The sequence below is a fragment of the Linepithema humile genome, chromosome 6 (genome assembly GCF_040581485.1).
Source record: "Linepithema humile isolate Giens D197 chromosome 6, Lhum_UNIL_v1.0, whole genome shotgun sequence".
Lineage (NCBI taxonomy): Eukaryota > Metazoa > Arthropoda > Insecta > Hymenoptera > Formicidae > Linepithema > Linepithema humile.
The window spans coordinates 3,823,690-3,845,557 of NC_090133.1; the positions used below are offsets into that span (position 1 = coordinate 3,823,690).

General features: G+C 34.6%; 3 protein-coding genes across 6 annotated transcripts in view; 1 reads left to right on the top strand and 2 right to left on the bottom strand.

The window, feature by feature from the left end:
• Positions 1-8,346: 8,346 nt before the first annotated feature.
• On the bottom strand, positions 8,347-13,552 carry LOC105670673 (SET and MYND domain-containing protein 4-like). Of its 2 annotated transcripts, XR_001100466.2 has the most exons (12): positions 13,070-13,552; positions 12,510-12,753; positions 11,933-12,110; positions 10,756-11,110; positions 10,431-10,677; positions 9,999-10,336; positions 9,813-9,886; positions 9,626-9,738; positions 9,245-9,539; positions 9,001-9,163; positions 8,636-8,881; positions 8,347-8,424 (listed from the first exon to the last, which is right to left on the bottom strand). XR_001100466.2 is itself a non-coding variant. In XM_012364320.2 (11 exons), exons 1-11 carry the CDS (start codon positions 13,261-13,263, stop codon positions 8,737-8,739), a joined length of 2,346 nt encoding a protein of 781 aa, XP_012219743.1. In that variant the 5' UTR covers positions 13,264-13,552; the 3' UTR covers positions 8,347-8,736. The 2 variants fall into 2 exon arrangements, 1 of the variants encoding a protein (XP_012219743.1); XM_012364320.2 differs by having other exon boundaries at positions 8,347-8,881.
• A 363-nt stretch (positions 13,553-13,915) lies between these two features.
• Ns4 (Nucleostemin 4) lies at positions 13,916-18,601 on the top strand. The gene is made up of 5 exons (XM_012364269.2): positions 13,916-14,195; positions 15,135-15,466; positions 15,549-16,191; positions 16,360-16,782; positions 16,893-18,601. Exons 1-5 carry the CDS (start codon positions 14,105-14,107, stop codon positions 17,111-17,113), a joined length of 1,710 nt encoding a protein of 569 aa, XP_012219692.1. The 5' UTR covers positions 13,916-14,104; the 3' UTR covers positions 17,114-18,601.
• The window catches only part of LOC105670639 (otoferlin-like), a 50,070-nt gene continuing 45,297 nt past the window's right edge, over positions 17,096-21,868 (bottom strand). For all 3 annotated transcript variants that reach the window (XM_067358258.1, XM_067358257.1, XM_067358256.1), the window contains 7 exons: positions 20,833-21,003; positions 20,191-20,360; positions 19,437-19,755; positions 18,912-19,110; positions 18,620-18,838; positions 18,368-18,468; positions 17,096-18,285 (listed from right to left, as the gene is read on the bottom strand). In XM_067358258.1, coding sequence (XP_067214359.1) covers positions 18,105-18,285; positions 18,368-18,468; positions 18,620-18,838; positions 18,912-19,110; positions 19,437-19,755; positions 20,191-20,360; positions 20,833-21,003 — 1,360 coding nt within the window. In that variant the 3' untranslated portion in view covers positions 17,096-18,104. The remainder of the gene's footprint in view (positions 18,286-18,367; positions 18,469-18,619; positions 18,839-18,911; positions 19,111-19,436; positions 19,756-20,190; positions 20,361-20,832; positions 21,004-21,868) is intronic.

A 21,868-nucleotide genomic window follows, 5' to 3' on the forward strand; every position in this document is an offset into this window, starting at 1 on the left:
TGAAATTTAAGTGGACTTTGTTCACTCGGATTTCAATTAGACATTTAATTATTGAGATATTTAGTTTTGACAATTAAAGTTGTAGGAAATAATGATGATATCTTTCGACTTTTTTCTGATCACAGATTGCAAGAAATATCTGCAATTTTCTTTTCATCTTTTCGGTTTTTTTTATAGAAACATATTGTAAAAAAATCTCGAAAGATATAGCAATCTTTTTCGAAATTAATACAAATATTTGAACACAATTTTATTCATCCCTGAACGACATCGTCTTCGTAAATCACAGTCTTTACGAATATTAAATAAAAAATTTCTCCTAAAGCAAAATTCTAGCTTCGTAAAATCATAACCTGGCTTCGTGACTTTTTAAATAATTATAGCGTCGTAAAATGCACCGGGATTACGAGGCTTAATCACGTTAAGCTTTTAAGTATTATCACCAGCGCTTAGATAACGTCTCAGTTTGTAGCCGAAAGTCGCTCGAGTCGTTGCTGTTTCGAGTTGGTCGATTGCAGCTTGCAGAAACTGCAAACTGCACCGCAAAATCTCTCCCTCGAGTATATCTATGGAAGCACCTTAACGAAGCGACTCGTACGTGTATGAATTACTGTCTTATCAAAGTGCCGAGTCAACAAAGGGGAGCCGGGGAGAAAGCACGCGATAATGCGGCCGTTTAAATTCGGCACGGTATCAGGCCGCAATTTTTTCCCGTGTCACGGAGAATCCTCGTACGTAAGCAAGCTGCACCGTTCTCGAGAGGTATATAAGCGAAGTAGACTCCCGCCGTGCCTCTCGCTTCACCGAGCTCCTGTAAAATACACACCAGACTACTAAGCTGGTGAAGTATGAATAAGGCAAGGGTTAACATAAAATGCAGGAAGCACCGACTGCAAAATAGTTACACACACACACACACACACACACACACGTCAGGACACACGCGCGTTTATTTCGTCCCCGTCATTGGTAGTCTATTTTTGTTTCGCAGCAATTTTTCAAAAATTTCCAATAGTTCGTGAAAAAGCTGGCAATTGAAGTTCCGCTGAACAAAAGTTTGCTTGAAACTAAACCGAACTGCGCAGGCTAATTTTGACGAATTTGGAAAACCAAATCGCGAAAGCTGTTTTTCTTCCCACAGTTGAATGTTTCTCATCTCGTAATTTGGGAATCGATTCTATATTTTTGCCGAGAAGAAATCGACTTCGAATTCTGAGTAAAAAGCTTGTTCCTTTCTTGTATGCAATGTCCGGCATTGGCGGGACGCGAATAAAGATACGTTATCGGAGCAAGCAATCGGAAAAACTTTTCGGCGTGGCGAACACGCGTCGTGATGTAATTGTATGGTTGTTAAATGAGCTTTCGGCGCTCTCGGTGATTTAGATAGCGAGTTGTTTTGTAACTGTGATTACTTCCGCGAACGAACGGGCTCGCGCGACTCGGAATCGAATGACTCGCAAATGGCACGGCGCCGGTTTCCGGACGAAATCGGAAACGCCAATTCGAACGCGAACGTTCGTCAAGTTCGCGCGACCATTCGACAGACGATTATCTCGTTTCGCGCCTGCCTCACCCTACCGCCACTCTTTAACACACTGGAGCATCCGAGAGATGAGAGTATTAACGACGGATGTTGCCATTGGCGCCGGAGAAATTACCATATTCATGGAGCCACACGTCGGCTCGATCGGTTCGATACGTTTTCGAAAAATGTGCTGTAAGACCCGATTTTGCTTTGATTTCGTATTAATTATATATATTAATTTGCGTAATTTATGTGCGCTGCTAATAATATATTATCAGTCAAAACAATATTACCCGGTTTTTTTTCTTGACAAGAAAAACAAATTCATCGAATTTTTCTCGATAATCCCTTGCGTCCGGGAAAGTTTCGCGATGATATGCAAAAACTGTAATGACTGAAATGCAAATTGGGCGCGGGAATAAAAGTGATGCAAATGCTGCCGGCGATAGGCGGAGGCCAAATTTTCGTTTTACGGTAAGAACATTATGCGAAGGCGCGTCCCACGTTTCGTGTGAATAATCTCTTGCTTTTACTACAAAGCGTTCGCTTCGTATTATAAAGCGTTTGCTCTCGCGAACATTCTTTTTTTTTTTCGTCACTGTGATAAGTATGAGACAGTGCCATTTTATATATAGAATCGTGATTTACAATTCATAGCGCTTTTATAATTTTGCAATGCATATCGCAAAGTATATTTTATCATAATTAAATTCTAATAAAAGCATCTATCATAGTTACAATTAATTTAAATTCGCGTTGTTCCGCGATGTAAATTTATGCCTTTCAGAGGCGCAAAGTGCTCGGTGAATGTTTAATCCGAAGAGTCTAGGATTGTTGTGTGGCGAATTGCCTCGGAAGATGATCTCTCTGTTTTTAGGAAACTGCAACTTCATTCTTCACTTCAACTCCCAAAGTTTAATACGCCAGCAGTTATGATTATTTTAGAAACATATATGAAGATAGCTCACTACGCGTTCAATAAACAGAGAGAACGCAGTTAAACATGATTGCATGTTTATTGATCATAGTACATACATGTATACATAGCATGCTTGGTTCTGTTTTAGTTATTTATCGATTAAAACAAGCAGGCTGTGTACACACCATGCGTTCGACCAGAATTATAACTGTCTGAGTGCGAAGCAAATTTGTGAATGCAAATAATTTGTAAATGTGCCTGCTTTTCGGTAGAGTTTATTCACTCGAATCGACAAATTGTCAGGGAAATTATTTGCGCTCTGAACCTGTCGAACATTACTAAGTACATGTATTATTAAATTTAAAGTCTTTTGTATTATAGGTGTGTGGCCAGCTAAATGTAGATAACATGATCTGATATCAATATCTTTACGAATTGATATTATTAAACGGTCAGTAAAAGAAGGATAGTGTAATTTGTACAAGTATGTGCGTCCAGTTAAATTGAAATACAGATAACAACATACATTCGGTATAAACGTTTTTACAGACTGAAACCGTCGGAAAAATGGATGGTCGAATTATTAACTTATCGAATGTCTTTTCGTTAAAGAATTGTAGGAAGCTTTCATGAATAATCAAAGAATATTTTTATTATAATTGCTAACATAAAAAACATCAAAATGGTCTTTGTAGAAAAAGAAAATTACGGAATAAAGACAAGTCAGGGCCAAGTTGTTGAATCGGAATAAATAATATTGTTCTTTAAATCTTTAATAATAAACTTTTCTTTCAACTTCAGTTTTAAGTTCTCTTCGGAATAATGCAAGACAAATAAATTTATCGTCCTTTAACATTTAATAGTTTGTCTTTTGAAGTTAAGTTTGAGTCCTTTACAGAATATCAATAAGCTGAATTATCTCATTGTTGTGAGGAGAAAACAAAGTTAAGACGTCAACATACCGTTAAATTCTAAAGAACAACAATCTTTCAATCATCATTTTCTTAAACTCAAACTTTTATTAAACTTCAAATCAAAATTCAAATATTTGAAATGTACATAAGATTGTCGAATAAAAAAATATATAAAATTCCCACAATTTTTTCCATATTTACAAAAAATAATAGCACGTCAATCTATCGACCATCGAAGGATTAAAACAGAATCACAACAGAACTCGATCAATGGAGCCGTCAACATCGCGCGAGGGTAAAACCGTGGCGCTTTACGACTCGCGGTATCACTATTCGCGAATTCAACGAGGCCGCCGGGAAGATAAGTCCGCATAATCGCTCGTCGCGGAATTTATGCGCCCGGCCGACGATAAATCCCACCAATCTAGCGGGATTACGCGCCCGTAAATTAACGGCGCTTGACACCTCCGACCGGTCTGACCGAACGCGGAAAGAAGAGAACGGCTTAAAAATTTATTATTTCACGGATTAGCCGCGCGCGTACGTTTACGCTCGTCGAATTCACGTGGAAAAAAAAAACGAACGCAAAACCGATTGATACAGTCAAGAAAAACAGTTGGCCGCATTCTGATTTTGACAGACTCGAAACATCAATGTTTATTTGAAAAAACGTTGCATGTATTTACAAGTTCTCGTTCTTTTAACTTCAAATTAAATGTCAAATGGCATCCATTATTCTTTCTTCTACACTACGTAAGATCTTGAATCGCTGACGCGAAGGAATGATTTCGCTGGCGAGATAAGAGTGCGCGCGCGCGCGCGCTGATAAAAGAAAAGCTTTCTGAAGCTCTGCGACAACCTAAGCTCTCCCTTTATCATCTCATATATACACGCAGTGATATTTTTCGACCCGTATTTTCGGGATATAAAAACCTTCGCCGGGATAAGATAACTGAGTTCGCCAGTCGTCCTAATCTTCCCCCGACGAATAGTTTCGCAAATGGTTCCGCTAGGACGCGAAAAGAGCACTAGCATAATCCGAATGCGGATTAGTGTGCGATTAATGACCTGAGAATTCGAGGGCTGACTCGATCAATCACTAGTAGTCTGACCGGCTGTCCAACTTCAGTATGCAATTAAGCTCCGAGACAGTTACGCGCGACAAAGTTCACCTACGCGCGCGAGTTTAATATAAAAACATTCAATTTTCTAAAACTTCTTCGCACACATCTATTTAACATTAATTAAAGTAATTGTGAAAGGTGATCGTTCGAAGGAAAAGTTGCACTTTAATCACACACTTTGTTATTTGTTAAAATAAATCAAATGAAGTAGTCATATGCGATGGATTGCATAGAGTCAATGCGTGGATTAAATCTTTAGACCAGATGTTTAATTCCAGCGCAACTAATTTATTCAAAAGACACGTCAAGCGACAAAGACATTAAAATTTTTTAATATCATTTTATCCACTCAATCCTAGATGATTCTGCGCAATGTTAAATGCATTTCTCTCTATGTTATGCACAGAAGAATATTATATATACATTGTTATAGGTCGACTCAAATCCATATCTTTCTCTCATCGCACATGAAATAAATCCAAAATCTTTTACAAAGGGACAAAATGAACAAATCACAATGCGAGCCTTTCCAGCGCAGTATATCTCGTCACGTGAGCTCGATATGAAGCAGCCCCCGAGTCTTTTGACCTCCAGGAGCGGCACACTGTGCGACACTTTATAAAAGGTCGAAACAGCTGTTCCGGTTGGTTTAATATCGATACCGTGGCACGGCCGGCGCCGATGGTGTGGGCGTGCGTTTCATTTTTGCGCGATATAAATACATTACGTCTACGTGTACATATGTATACACGACGTATATATCCGGCGTGCTGTTATAAATTTTTCAGCGACTCTCGCGGTGCGTATACGCTCCGCGGAAACACCGGAAGCGAGTCCGAGCGCGGAATACCGGATTCCAAGGAGCGCGCTGCAGGTATCCGAACGACGCAGATTCTGCACACGCGTGCATTCGTCCGAATTCCCCGGAGACGATAAGAATCACGAAAATGTAAATCTCGCTCGTCTTTTAAAAACATGTACGTTACGACGATGACTGAATATTGTGTCTTGTTGCCATGGTTTAGTCGTAAATTTATTCGGCATTCCGAAATCATGAATGTCAAACGCCGAAAAGATATTTCACTCTTCAGATAAAATTTTTTTTCAATTTTATAATTTTTGGGCCGTTCTCTAATTTCTCTTCAAAGTTATATCATGCAAATTTTCCTTATTAAATGTTAGATTTAAATTTTATTTAATTTTTGCAGCACCAAGTGTTGCGAAAGCTAAAGTACAAGTGTACGTAGAAGTGTGGAACAAAACACAATGTGGAATTTAATATTTAACCAGTTAGAACAGCTAATAGAACAGTGAATTTTCTCGCCCTACATTCCGATTCGAATAAACGAGAAATTAAATTCAGTTAAAACTGGAACGAATGCGCAGCTGCGCATAAAAGTACGGACAATTATATAAGAATATTTAAATAAATGATAATGAAAAAGAAGTTTTTCAATCTTGCATTTCATTTAGATGCAGGATATATTTCTGCTTTTCCCCTCGCATGTAGAAAATGTTTGCTGCACTTGAGCAGAAAATATACTGCTAGACGCCAAGTGAAATTACAAACATCAGCAATAAAAACTGTCGGTTTCCTTGTAAATCGCATTATATAATTCTGACTGTACAACGATGCTCCGGATAGTGCAAAAATTCAATTATCGTTTCCATCCCGGCGCGCTTTAAAACTGCGAGGAAATTATGTTTTATGCACTTTTCGTGTCTACGGATTGTCCGCGGATGCATAAGGAATTCCTGTCACCCCGGAACGGCATACTAATAAGGAGTTTCTTCGCTCCGACGTCAAGTTATCAACTTATCCGTTCGAATTCATTCGCGGCGTAATGCATATAACCGGAGGTGCTGTGTTTTATTTTATACGGTGACGCATGGGGCCATTTGCAAATGAAGCCGGCCGGCGGCAGAGAGAATGCACTTCGATGTATTTTTAATGAAGTCGGCCGAGACTCGAGCAGCTGTATATATTACTAGCCGCGCGCAGTAAAATTAAAGTTCCCGAATAGCGAATTGTTTTAATTAGTATTGCATACGTGCCGAAAATAACGGCAGCTAGGATGATGAATATTAATAGCATATTTAAAAAACGCTGTATGAGCAAAAATATGTTAATATGCGCAACGTTTTAATGAAACAAAACAGCAGCCGTATAGTTGCGAGAATTTTGATATAAACACATGTGTGATTATTCTTTAATTAAATAACATTGTGTCTGATAAATTTTAAGGCAGCAGCTCCAAGTTAATGCGCGAGGACGATAAGTTTAAAAAATGTGTAGCGATACTCCGTACGAAAATACTCGTAATATTCATAAAAGCGGCGAACCGGACGCGAAACTCGCGCGACAGTGTCGTGAGTGTAAAAGCAAGTGTCGCGCGGAGTAGATATAGCCATTAATAATTCTAATGTTTAACAATCCAAGTAAAAGCCTTTTCACGGCGGTAATCCGGCAGCGGACGCCGCCCTTTGCACTTATTCAGACGCATAAGAATCATATCGCGGATGTTATCTCCAGAATGAAGCCGGCTTACAATCCGAAATATCTATTTCTCGAAAGAGCGAAAATTGGAATACTTTTATCTCTTCTGAGACATCGTGTTTTCAAGATACTTTTAAATCGTTAGGAAAAGCAAATATTTACTTCATGTATATTTTTCATTTCAAAGACACTTGATAATTTGACGGAAATATAAATTTTCCTCAATCAATTTTAATTCATTTACGTTTTACTCGCAGATGAATTAAAAGGATATTTTATCATAGAATTTTAAAAAAATTGAGTTTTTAAATCTTTTTTTCTGCAAAATAATCTCCCGAGATATTTCATCGAAATACGCAAAACAATGAAATTACAGACATTTGTGGGCTACAGTTCGTAAAATAAAATCCGAAATGCTCAAGGCTAACTGCTATGGGAACCAACAAATCTTCTTACTTACAGTTATTGTTCAGTATAATGTACGTATCATAAATTTATTAGTGCCATATATTGCACGGCTCTGGTATCTCTAAATAAAGGCGAGAATCATAAAGCCTTCGGTTATGTTATATCCGTACTTGGAATATTTTTCTTCAAATTATATTTATTCTCATGTTTGCGAATTAAATTTCTTTCGCGCTAGCAATTTCTCAAAAAGTATTTAACTGATTGAACTGAAATAACGTATATCTGCTTGAAGCCCATGGCAGAATTATTACAATCTTTGAATTAACTATTTTTATACGACTGTTCAAAATTTTTATGAAAAATCTATATGTATTTTTTCTTAATTTCATTGTTTTGACAATTTTCAATATTTTCTCTTTTAACACGAGTTATAGCCACATTAATTAGCAATATGGACTAGTTCCAAATATGTTATATGTAAAATTAGAAACCAAAAAAATATTTTATACTTTAACATATTTAAATTCATGAAAAATTTTAAAATACGAATAACGTATATGTGCAAAATTTGAAAATATGTCTAATAATCTTTAAAAAAATACGGAAATTACGAAAAATTACGGAAAATACCATTTTTCATGTTCTAGAGAAAATACGGTAGAATTTATTTAAAGAAAGTGATGGAAAAGACTTGTTTGATATTTTCCAATACGTAATTAAAAACACATTAATCTTTCAATTGTCGCCAGTGAAAACGATTTTGAGTCTTGCGATAATTATGCGATAATAAATCGCTTATTAATTTACAGTGACGACAAAAATATTCGACGATGTGCGCGCAATTTGATCGATTTTGATATGAAAAAAGGGACGTGGTAATTACTCACCAAACTTGGAGACATTGGAGAAGGAGTGGAAAGTTAGGAGAACGGGCTGAGGCAATAACGATCCAATTGAAAGACTCGAAATTGTAACTTTTTTATTGCTGCGTGCGTTAAAAAATTAAACATTCTAGCCGATCCGTGCGAATAATTAGGCTGAAATCAGTAAAGAAAATCAAATGTAAAAGCGAAGATATAAAGGAAAGTTTTAAATTCAAAATATAACATCACGTTATTATGCTAAAAATGCAGTCTTTATTAAATCCTTAATAAAATAAGCTTTATAATATGAGATAGTTGTCACAAAATTTCGTACATTTTGAACAGTGATTATTGTAAATAGATTAAAAATAATGAATTGACTAACCAAGATGAATACTATATTATAATCCAATCTATGGAAAGGCATGTAAAGGTGCTTTCTTCTGCACTCTTTATTCTCTGTTATACGTTGAAAATTGTCACATATCACACGTTATAATCTTTCAAGATATCCTCAAGAACCTTCTTCTTGACGACAGTTTCATTGTGAAGAACGCTCCAGGGACCATAAGCGAGATCTACAATTTCCTGAGATCTATTCAAATATCGCCGTGTCTTTTTTAAAATGTTTCTGTAACAAAATACGTAATGTGATGCGACAAATATCAAACAAATATACAAACGTACAATCGAAATAAAATTCTATTATTTAAGATTAATTAATGCGTATAACAAAAGCACTATACGTACTTATAAAATTTGGTTTGTGTTTTACTTTCGTTCTGCAAATAGGTGATGCATATATCTGTTAATTTATTTAATTCGTAACAGACTTCTATACTCGAGGGACCATATTTTTCTTCGACGGCTATCATGGTGTACTCAATGTATGTAATGCTATTCAACCATTGTTCTAAAACCAAGAAGCAATCAATATACATATATTATCTTTTCCAGAATGTTTTTTTAAATTTTATATCATATTAATACAAACCTGCTTTAGCATATACTCTTGCAATATAATCGAAGGTTTTGGTAATGTCATTGTGAAGTTTGTATAATATTTCTCTTCTAATCGACAAACATTGCATGAATTTATTTATCGCTTCTGGGTACTGATTATTGTTTAAGAAAGTTACTCCTTCATCAAAAAACATTTTAGCTTGTCCTAAAGAGAGCCCATAATTAATTTCTTTGAATACTTTTCCACAATCCATACAGGAAAATTGAGAGTCAGCATCACGCAATGGTCCGCTGCATTCTGGGCACTTTAACGCGCTGAATTTTTCCTACAAATAAATTAACAAGTTTCTTAATATAATAATATACCAAATGTTATAATATATCAAATAAACAAAAAGAATCAATAATTTACCAAGAAAAATTTATATTCTGGACTGGTGCATGCGTTACAAGAACATTTAAAACAATATTGACTTTTTAATCGTTCCTGTCTCTCTGATCTTGGCATTCTTCTAAAATCAGGTCCTGTCAATGACAAAAGTAAAATATAAATTTAGAGAATAAAATATAATTAAAATTGTTAGTAACTGTTAACGTACCATAACAATGTACAATTTCTTCATTCTCTTTAATGTCACGTACAGCTTTCACTATTAAAACGTCGTCCATGAAGCTAAAAGATAATAGCATTAAATTATTATTTAAATAGTAGGATGTATCTTATAATTATATATATATATATATAATAAACAATTCTTTCATTATTTAAGATATCTATATATTACCTATTTATTACATTAGGATTACACGAGTGATTCATGAAGCTTGCAGTAGGATAAATTGCTGTTGCTATTCTATCTTGTTGCTGGACGCGCAAACATGAATCTGGTATCAATGTCGTGTTTATCTTTGTAATAGCGTACCCATTAGCAACAAGCTGTAATATGTACTTCAATAGTAGAGAGCCCACAAACAATCGTTGATGGCACGTTCTATCGAGATTATAGGTGGCAGAGAATCCATCGTGCTCATCAGTGAACTTCGATGCTAGGCATTCTTTAAGATTGACACTTTCGAAAAAGTCAGTATAACCCGAAAGATAATGCGTAAGCAAACTTGCTGTCTGAAAGAAATAAAGTAAACAGGTTCTGTAATCTAATTTTCTATGTGCGCACATTACGCAAAATTTTATCGTTGCGAAAAATAATGTGACTTACGAGTGCATATGAAATAGTATCGCTTGGATTAGCTTGGTCAAAATTAGTCATTAGCACTTGTACGTCGTTAAATTTGTCAATATCGGTCGTAAGTACACTGATGAATAACATTTTCAAGGCCAAATATGCTATTCCGATCTGAGACCAGATACACAATTGATAGCCGAGACATTCCCAGCGATGATATGGACGTGCCTTTTCCAAACATTCCAAGTCGCAGTATAAAACATCGATACAAGTCGTACATCTGCATAATGGAACATAGATAATGTTTAGTTTGCAGTCATTTATCAAAAGAGTAAAGAAAAGAAAATAGAAAACTTACGGTGTACAAACTTCTGCAGTGATTGTGCGACAACAATGGTGACAGACATGATTCATTTCGTAAATGTTCAATGGAACAAAGGCGAAAGCCTTTTCAATGAAAAGAACTTGTCCCTTTTTAATGTCTCTATTTGCCACGACGTGTCTACCTTTTGACAATGTCTCATCTAATGATACAGCTGCCGATGCAAACTGGAAGTCCGGATTTTCACCGAATGCGAATTGAGGCTGTGAAAATTCTGTAGTATTTGTAGTGTTGGCAGTATTTTCATCATCTGCATCATCTGCATCATCTGCATCATCCTTTAATTGTGATGCCTTTGACCTTACTTCATTCAATTTCTTTTGCAATTGTTCTAAAATTTTCAATGATTATTAATTAAAATATGAAAGATATAAATACTATATTTTTCTAGAGATATTCTATTGTAGAACTTAAAAAAAAATTTTTTTTTTTAATTCTTTAATTTTTAGTATCAAAAATAAATTTCTTAAAGAAAATAATATTTACGATTCTAGCCTTTGATTTTAAAAATCAAATTTTTTGAGAATTGTAAAGTAAGTTTTAAAATCGGTGTTTTTCTTCAACGTCTTTTTAAAATACAAGACGGCTTAAAATGAAAACTAAAGTCAGGCCACGATCCCGATAAGGATCGTGCAAGCATTTTTCCTTTTTACTTCTGACTTTATTGCCTAGCAAACTAAAATACTACCTAAGTTCAGATAGAAGCTACCTATCGCGCAGTAATTTTTTTTTGTCCTCGATTTTATTGTCTAGCAAATCATAATACTACAAATATATTTTTTTATGGAGATATTCTATCATAGAATTTAAAAAAACAAAATTTTTTTTACTTCAATTTTTAGATTTTAAAATACAAAAGATGGCTTGAACTAAAGTCGACGACGAAAATTAAGGTTCGGTCACGTAGAAGACCACCTATCGCGCAGGCATTTTTTTTTACTCTAGATTTTACTGCCTAGTAAATTACAATACCTGACTTTATGTTGACACAATACCATAAAATCTGACGTAGGAACAAAAGATCCATAGAACTTTTACTTTCACTTTTTCGTCTCTCATCCGAAACCTTAAATGTGTTTTTCTCGAAAAGATAGCAATTTTTTTCGCGTTTTTCAATAAAATATTCCATTAGATATATAAGATGAATACTTGCCTTTGTTTTTACATGATTTAAACATAGATACCACAGCACGTGCTTTAATAACAGCTTCAATGGCTGGTATTCTTTCACCTAATTTTAAATAACACTCAGCCTCACGCAGATACAGCTTGTGGCGTAAATGGTCAGGATAATTAAATTTTAACGCCAATTTGATATCTTTGATGCAGTCCTTTGCATTGCAAAAAGTATAAATTATTGCATTCATAAATATAATAGTCACTTTACATTCTATGAGAAAAGTTTAATAAATTTTTAATAATACTATGACAAATCACATGCAAATGATTAAATTGTATAACAAAAAAGAGAAGTAATTAAGGAAAAACTCTCTTCTCACAACTATTGCAGGCGAAATAAACTGTGTACTAAAGAAATATCTTGTAACAATTATAAAAGGTATAAAAAACTGTATATAACAATCTTCTATATATAATCTATAGGCATAGTTTACACCGATTGTTTAGCATCCGTATACTATATTGCATGCGCAAATACTATATTCGTACTAAATCTGCTTCTATGATTGGTGTAAATCATTTAGTGTAAAAGCCATAGGTGTATCACTTACCACCAATCTGTTCAATTGGAACAGAGAGGCTGATCTATTTCCAATTGCTATCGACAACTCTTCACTATCTAATGGAGCAAATATTGCGCTTTTTGTATATGATTCCAGAGATGCAGCATAATTTTTCGCCTGAAACTCTTGGTTCCCAGTTAACTTGTGAGCTATCGAGACATCCAGATCTTTTTTGTGTTTCTTTTTGTCTATTAGATTGTAATTGTATTGTAACCACTGCGTTATAGAATCGCTGCAATATAAATGAAGACCATATTATGTACGAGCATATTAGTATATAAAATCGAGTAGAATAGCCAATGGAAGAATTCAGAATTTAATTTACATGTGTTTAATTTACACACAAGCACGTGTGTGTCTGTGTGTGTGTATTATGATTAGTCAGCTGATTAGATAGCGTGAAAAAATTCGATTTTGTTCAAGCTAAATTAACGCGACGGCGTATTTTTCATTGTTTACGGTTAAAAAAAATAACATTCAGAAGTTCGTCACGAAACGCGACTTCAACGCTTTCCACACAAAATGTAAATCTGTATGAGCATACTCACTGCATGTCCTGATTGTTCATTAAATGATTCATCAATTGACCTTCGTGAGCCATTATCCTTACTGCCATACGAAGACCATAGGTTTCCGTCAAATAAGTCAAACAGTCGACGTATCTGTTCCACCGCATGTTGAGTCTCGGAAACTTATGTTCCTCTACATTTTGATAGAACGTCTTGTCTATCGTAGGAAACATGATCAGTGACTTGTATAACTGCCGGTTGAAAAAACACACACAACGCGTGTCACTCAAGATTACGTGTTCACTAACGCTACCGAGAAGACGACGTTACAACGGTTCAGATGCATGTATATAGATGCCCGTGTACAGTCATTCCTTCTAGTACCTTTTCTACCCCCTTCTTCAGTTTTCCGTAGTTCTCCGTAGTCTTGTATGTACTTTCAGTGTTTATCAAAACCGATTGTAAGAATGAGACACGTGTCCGTTCATTTTATTTGGTGAGAAAGAGAGGAAGGGAGAGAAGAAATAAATGAGTACAGAAGGTGTACGAGGGGACAAATGTGCGCTCGCGCATGCGCATTACGGCACGTGATGCACGTGCGAACGAGAACACGTGATGCTAAAGTTGTATTCAGACGACTTGCGTAGTGATGTAGATAAGTCGATTGATTTACATATTTAATGCAAGGTATTTTACATTGCTGCATTTTTTTCGTTACACACATGACTCATCGGTTTTTCTGTGTGAATGTATTGTACGTTTGTGTAATCAGATTGGATATGTTTTTATTCATAAGTCATTCAAACGAAGCTTTACGTTTGGTCAGCTGATCACGCCACTCCCACTACTCTTCGTCTGCGCTCGGCGAGTAAATGGATCGCTGCGCTGCATGTTGGAGCAACTTAGTGGTAGATAGGTTGGGAATCGTGAGTCAGTTGTGAATGAGACGCGCAGATGTTGAGATCGCTCTGATTGACGGCATAAAGACAGTGATATTGTAATTGAGTGTAAAAAAGACTACATTTAATTGATATTTGAAGTCTGCAATAAGTATTTAAGTGGAATTGTGCAAACATGCCTCAGGGAAGACGAAAGGTTCCATTCAGCGGGAAAGCCAAGAAGGTGCAGATGCAAGCTAAAAAACAGCGGCAACGAACTTTACTTAGTATGTATTAACATATTAATGTTTATTAAAAATTTAATGCAACTTGAAAAGTTTGAAATAAGACGTATTTGTGATATATATAGTTTTATCATTTTTCAATTGTTATCTGTAAAATTGTATAACATCTATGATATGGTTTATCTTTTTCTCCTTAAATGATAAATTTTTCAGTCCAAACAGATAATAATTTTCTTTATTTGAACAAAAAATTGTTCGATTACTTTAATTATAGTTCGAAGTCCCGGGAAAATTCCCGAATCTTTTGGGAATTTTCCATCGAGTCAGGTAAAATGCAAGATTCGAGATGAAAGATTCGAGAATTTTCTTTAACTTTTTGGGAAATTTCCATTGAGCCAGGGAAGGTTCGGGAATTTTACCTGACTCGGCCTTTTTGGCAAATTTCTAGAAGGGAACCTTTCGGGAATTTTCCATCGAGTCAGGTAACATTTCCGCCCCTTCTAGGAATTTGCCAAAAAGGTCGAGTCAGGTAAAATTTTCGAACCTTCCCTGGCTCAATGGAAATTTCCCAAAAAGTTAAAGAAAATTCCCGAATCTTCTGGGAATTAATTGATTATTTATTTTACATCTTAATTGATTATTTATTTCACATCTTAATTGATTATTTATTTCACATCTTTATTTTTCTTTATCAGACAGATTTACGAATTTGTAGATAATAAACTTAATAATATAATAATATAATTATTTTATAGATAATAAACTTAATAACTTAATAATATAATTATTTTAATAATTTAATTAAAATTTTTGTTTTAATAATTATTTGATTTTATAATTATATTTGTAGATAATATATACATGTTTCTTCTTATATTTTGCTTTCATTAAGTTATATTGCAATAAGAGAATATTCTCATTACAATTTATGATTATTTTTGTGAAAAATAAGCATAATATAATATTCATGTTTGTGTCTAGCAACGAATCAAGACTATGGTGATGATGAAGCGTGCTTCAGCAATGAAAATCATATGGTTCATGAGAGGCAAGTGCAAAAGATAAATAAACAACCAACAGAGGATTGCAAATCCTCAAGGAATAGGTATGCACTACAATTCTTCCAAGAGTCCAAGGAGGAACTACGAAAACGCAAGGAACAAGCCTTAAAAAGTATTAAGTCTGTGAGTATCAAGGCTCAAGAAATTTCCGACAATTATTTTCCACCTGGGATTGATATGCCGAAGCGGCCTGCATGGAATTTTGACATGACGAAGGAGCAGTTAGAGATAAGAGAACAGAGATACTTTACAGTACGTATTTGTAATTTTGCAGTAGACAACAATGTAGCCTATTGTGTCATTATCTAATGTTTTTTTTTTTTTTTAATTTTAGGAATACTTGAACAACATGGAGGAATTAAGTTTGAGTTATTTTGAATTGAATTTAGAAACCTGGCGACAATTGTGGAGAGTCTTGGAGATATCGGATGTCCTGCTGATCATTGTCGATATCCGATATCCGGTTTTAATGTTTCCCCCGTATCTGTACGACTATGTGACGAACAAATTGCAGAAAGACATGATTTTGGTATTAAACAAGGTTGATCTAGCGCCAGCATCCTTGGTGGTGGCTTGGAAGGAGTATTTCCACAGTCAATATCCAAAATTGCACATTTTAATGTTCACATCGTATCCTACTTATAATCTCCGTGGTAATGTAAGCAACGAGGAGGGTCAAAATAATAGACGTCGAAGGGGAAAGCTGAGAATGGCCGCAGAAGGAGCGCAAAAGTTATTGGAGGCTTGTAGAAATATCGTTGGCGACAGAGTCGATCTGAGCTCCTGGCACGAAAAGATTCAGGAGGAAATGCATTTAGAGTACGATTTAGACGACATAGATCACAAGGATACTGTCACTATAGAAAAAGAGGACACCACTTATTTCCAGCATGAAAGATATAAGAATGGAGTTCTGACCATTGGGTGCATTGGAACGCCGAATGTCGGAAAGTCATCGTTGATGAATGCATTGATGGGTACGCTAGAACATTTGAATATTAAATTTATTATTACGAGTTATTTTTTATATATTTTTTACATTTAAAGATAAATGTGATGGTTTGATTTTAAACCTGCGATAAAATTAGTCACATTTATGATGTTAAACGAGAAATACTAACATCTAATATCTGATTGTTTTACAGGCAAGAAAGTTGTGAGCGTTTCCCGCACACCAGGCCACACAAAACACTTTCAAACCATTTTTCTTACAAAGAATGTGTGCCTGTGCGATTGTCCCGGTTTAGTGTTTCCTTCAACTGTTCCGAAACAATTACAGATATTAATGGGCTCGTTCCCAATCGCTCAAGTAAGAGAACCGTACACGACTATAAAGTTTATGGCTGAAAGGCTAGATTTGCCGAAATTGTTGAGAATTCCACATCCGGAGAACGATGATATATGGTCTGCTATGGACATTTGCGACGGCTGGGCTATCAAAAGAGATTTCAAGACAGCCCGAGCGGCTAGATTGGACACGTATAGAGCGGCGAATTCATTGTTACGAATGGCGTTAGAAGGAAAGATCTGCTTGTACATATATCCACCGAAGTGGAGTGTTAATAAAGGTATCTATTTATTTTTTCTCATTGATCAAGATATTCGTAAAATGATTTGGAAAATTGTATTTTAATAACAAAGAAGTAAACAAGTGATGTTAATGTGATATTCTTTACAGAAAAATGGGCAACTCACGCAGATTTTGAAACTGTAAAATGGATCCAAGCTAGAAATCAAGAAGAGGAATCCAATACGCCGTCAGAATACATTTCTTCGGAAGAGGATGCAACCTACAGCGGAAAGCAAGGTTCTTCTGAAGATGCCTCAGCAGAATCGAGCGAAGAGATTGAGGTACCGCTCACAGTTAATAAATTTTCAGTGTTGTCTACAGAACAATAAAGTCATTTATTATACATTTTTCTCTCGGGTTTTTAATATTCATCTTTTTTTTTACACACATATATATATTTCTTTCTTAATATATAATGAGCAATCTGATAACAATGGAGAATAGTCGAGTGATCTTTTTGTGTTTTCGCCCGCGAAACACAACGCTGTGACAGAATATTGTATGAGTAAAAATAGATCATTTTTTATACAAGCCGCTACTCTGCTGTAAATATGTTTCTCTCTGTTTTTTTCAACTTTAGTTTTAGTTACTTTTAGTTTTTTAAGTCAGTTTTAATTTCTTTTTGCGTCAACTTGTACATTAATTATTTACAATGTAATCATAGTTTGCAACTGTTGTGATGTCATGTTGGTCCATTATGAGCTGATCGAATTAAGATATTTTTCTTTAACTAATATAAGTTACATCATGGGAATGATAGAGATAAAATAACTTAAAATCATCTACAGTTTGCACATAAGAAATAATCTCTTGTCCTAACAATTATATTATATATATACATATAATTGTTAGAACAAGAGATTATTTCTTATGTGTAAATTGTAGATGATTTTGTGTGATGTGTATGAAAATTATTAAAAATAATAATTGTTTCTAACAATTATATGTATAATGTGAAATAGTGTAAGATAAACGATTTCTATTTCTTCAAAAAAACATTTCACTTATTTTATACAGAGTTTTTCTCAGTTACAGTCTTTAAAAGTTCGCTCGGAAACACCCTGTATATATTCTTTAGCTCTACTGAGGCTCCGCTTGTAGATATCTATTTTATCTATTTTATCGCTAAAAAAATTTTTAATTTTTGCGAGTCAATATATATGACACTGGAGAGAAATTAAAGAAATTAATTCGATAAAAATGCTAATTTACATCGATTTCGTAAAACGTAACAATACAGCAACACGATTACATTTATCTTAGAATTGTTCTCTATGTGCCAAAGATGGCAATATATGTATATTGCAACGAGTGGCACTTTTAAGCTCCCAAGATTTTTTTCACCGAGTAACCTGGTATCGCGTAGAAGAACAAAAGCAAAAGTACAAGCAATCCAATCGCGACTATAGCCTTCAGGATAGCCCATTTGTAATTGTGCCAGACTATGTACTTGATAGACTTCAGCGGATTGAGGAACCACATGAATGATGCGTCCGGTCGACTGCAAAAAGAAAATTATTAAAAATATTAAAAAAATTAAACTTATTAAATACAAAAGTATTGTGCCGTTTCATTATACTGACTTTGGCTTGTCCAATGGATCTGGCTCGTTTCTACCAAAACCAGCGGGATTTTTTTCGGCCTCTTCTTTCGTGAGCAAATGTATCTCAGCCTCAACCTTACCCTGTGTGAAATAATGAAATGTTATTAAAATATAAGCTAATGTTTAATAATTAAATAAGTTTATTTTTACTATATGTAAATGAAATACTGTAAATATATATATATTATTATGTAAATATATGTATATATCTATATTCATGTCTTTATTTTACCGTCAGTTCCATATCCTCATTCTCTTTCTTCACATAAAACGGCCACCAGCCCTTTATACGTTTCTGTTTGAAGATGTTGACCATCGGCACAGAGCCATCGGTCTTCAACATGCTTAGCGAGCAGAGCTTGCTATTCTTCGCACCTCGGGGAAACCGATTGAGATCAAGGGTTATCGCGCCCAGAAAATCGTCCGCGGAGAAATGGTCCGCGTCCCAGACCTTTAAAAAATGTCACTTTTATCTATCAGAACGAAGTGAAAAATAACAATTGTGCATGTATGTTTAATATTACTTGTAATTCTAGACGTGCTGGTATTTTACACTCGGTTTCGTCCCAACTAAACAGACTTTCTTTGCGATTAATAACGATCTTCTCTTCCGCTACCAAATAATCGAATGGAAATATGATGCGCCAGTTAAAGTTTCCTTCGCCCGTCAACGACCGGTAATGAATATCGGTGGATTGACAATCTTCTGGTCCTTTTAGCCATCTATTAAATAATTTCAGAGTATACATAAAATGACAATGTGTGTTCTGAGTAAATTCTAAAAAATTGAATTTAACTAAAGTATCAATATTAATCAATCGTATCTGTTGGTATAACATCTGTTGGTAACAACAATTTTGAAATAATGGACTTGTATCTTCCAAAAAAATATATTTATATAATAAATTTAATTAATTCTAGTTTGAAATTTTGAGTAGCACAATTATTTATTAATTGTCAGAAATGATTTTGGAAAATAAATTTTTGATAAAGATAACTTTTTTTTTCGATGAGAAAATTTTCTGTTTTTCAAGATAAGAAAAACTTACCCTTTTACATAAATGTCGCTCATCTTTTCACCGGTGAAGAAAGCATCGTCTTCCAAAACGACGTCGTCCGTATTCCATATAATAACTCTCAATTCGTAACTCTTGGGCTTTCTGGGTGAAATATCGATGCATGGTCCGGGCGAAGGCATGTCCATTGGGAACATGTCCACCCACATTTCCAATTTTCCCTGTTCAATTCCAGGTTTTTCAGGATTGTAGAGTGGTCGAGTTTCCACGTGCTCGGGTACCAAAGTACAACCGATCCGTGGGAAGGCATTCCACTGGTGGAGAACTGCTAAAGCGAGATGTTCTTCCATTCCTAGAGAAGTAATCGGAGAAGATATTTTGTGTGATAAAATATATTTTGATACGAAAACGAAATTGTGTATTTCTAAGTTTTATTAATCATATAAATCCCCCAATAGAAATAAATACACTGTTTATCAAAAGTGTTGTATTGATAAAATAATTCCAGATACGTGATATTTAGCTGTACAAAATATGTCTATAATATTTAATATTTTCTTAAATAAATCATTATAATATGTGCAAAGTTTTATTTGGATCAAAAGCTTACTTTTAAGATGTGTCTATTTTTTTTATAAATTATATAATTCTCTTATTTTTTTCTTGTAATAAATTTAATAGGCATTAATTAAAAACACATAAATACTGTGTCAAAATATATTAATTATGTGTACATATTTAATTTACATATTTCAATATTGAAATATGAGATTGAAATATCGCATACCTTTCGTGTGTACATAAAATTCCATATCCTCAGGTGAGAGAGAGAATGTTTTTCTGCCGATTGTAACATGTCCGTGTGAATATACTGGTCCATCGATTTTGCCATCTTTGCATAACTTCAAAAGTATCTGAGTTGGCTTCATCGCGTCTCTCCATTTGTTGTATCCAGATCTGGAACAGAAGTAATGTGTAAAATCTAAACAATCAGTCAGAAACTATTTGTGTTCTCGCACTTGATTTTCTTATCTGGCATGTTAACATAAACGTGATTTTAAAATAAAAATATAACAATTTTTTTCACAGCGTAGAAAATATATGTGCCGCTAATAAAGTTAATGTGAAAATAACACACGCGAGAATTAAAGAAAGATCTTAAACGAGAGTGTAGCATAAGTGCGTGATAGTTTAAAGGGAATTGTTATAGAAACAGTTGTAAGTTCAGAAAAAAAAGTTTGTTAAAAGTAGGTGCGCAGTATTTTGTCCTTCAAAGATTTATTAAGTTTAAATAAATGGTTACTGCTGATGGGATAAGAGTCGCTCTGTTGTTTGATTACTGAATTGCGTGACACAACTTGTGTTTTATTTCGAGATCGGAATTTATTTGGTCGCGCACGTTGCAGTAATTACTACTTGTTACACTCACTCGTCGTATTTTTTTGCGAGCCCGCACGTAGCACGATGTCTACTGTAGAAACGATTTTCCAGGTCGATCTTGGTCTCGCCGATCATATCGTCCGTTCCAACTAAATCCCAATCTATGACTTGCACAGTAAGTAGAGAATCCTGCGGAAACGTTGCCTCAATCTCGAAACACCTTAAACACGTTACAAAGTGTAATTTTTAGTCTTTTTTAAATAATTAATTAAACTATACACATATAAGAAACATATACGGAGAAAATTTTATATCAAAAATTACTGTACGGCATTAACCGCGGACCATGAAGCCGCGAACAGAAAATTTTTATTATGTTTTACATAGTGAAAAACATAGTGTGGGAGTTTTTATATTCCTCTCATTTCGTATATATTCATCCTTATTGTAATGTGTTGCTCTCCTTGCAGCGGCCGTTAAGACCGTTGGTAATGTTTTTCTTTTAAACGACAGCGAAGCGTTTTCGGCGCTTCGCCTATAAAACGGGTGTCTCGAGCAAGCGAGAACACACAGAGTCGAGCGCGAGCAAATAAGACATGAGAATTGCCTGTGAGATAGCGAAAAGTGAGATAAATAAAGTATTGCGAGTCATAGCGAGCGTTATATACAAATCGAGAACATTATTTAATGTATTTTTTTTTATACTTATTGGACCGAATTATAACTTTTAATTCTTTAAAAGGGTGTGATCTCTGGCCTGCATTTTATCCCTACAATAGTAAAAATTTTTATAATTCCTTCATGGTCCGCAGCTACTACCATACATAGTAATTTTTGATATAAAATTTTCTCCGTGTATAAAAATACATTCAAAAAACAAAAATAGCGTTTGTTAACGCTTGCGTAAAACATTATAGAAATAAATAATATACTTTATTGCGATACAATTACAATCGTATAACAAAAATCTATCGATAAAATTTCTACAAAAATTTAATCTTCTTAAAACACAGAATTAATTAAAATTCAAATTTAAAAATAAATAAAATGTGTCTTTATTTTATTTTATCTATTGCTAAAAATAA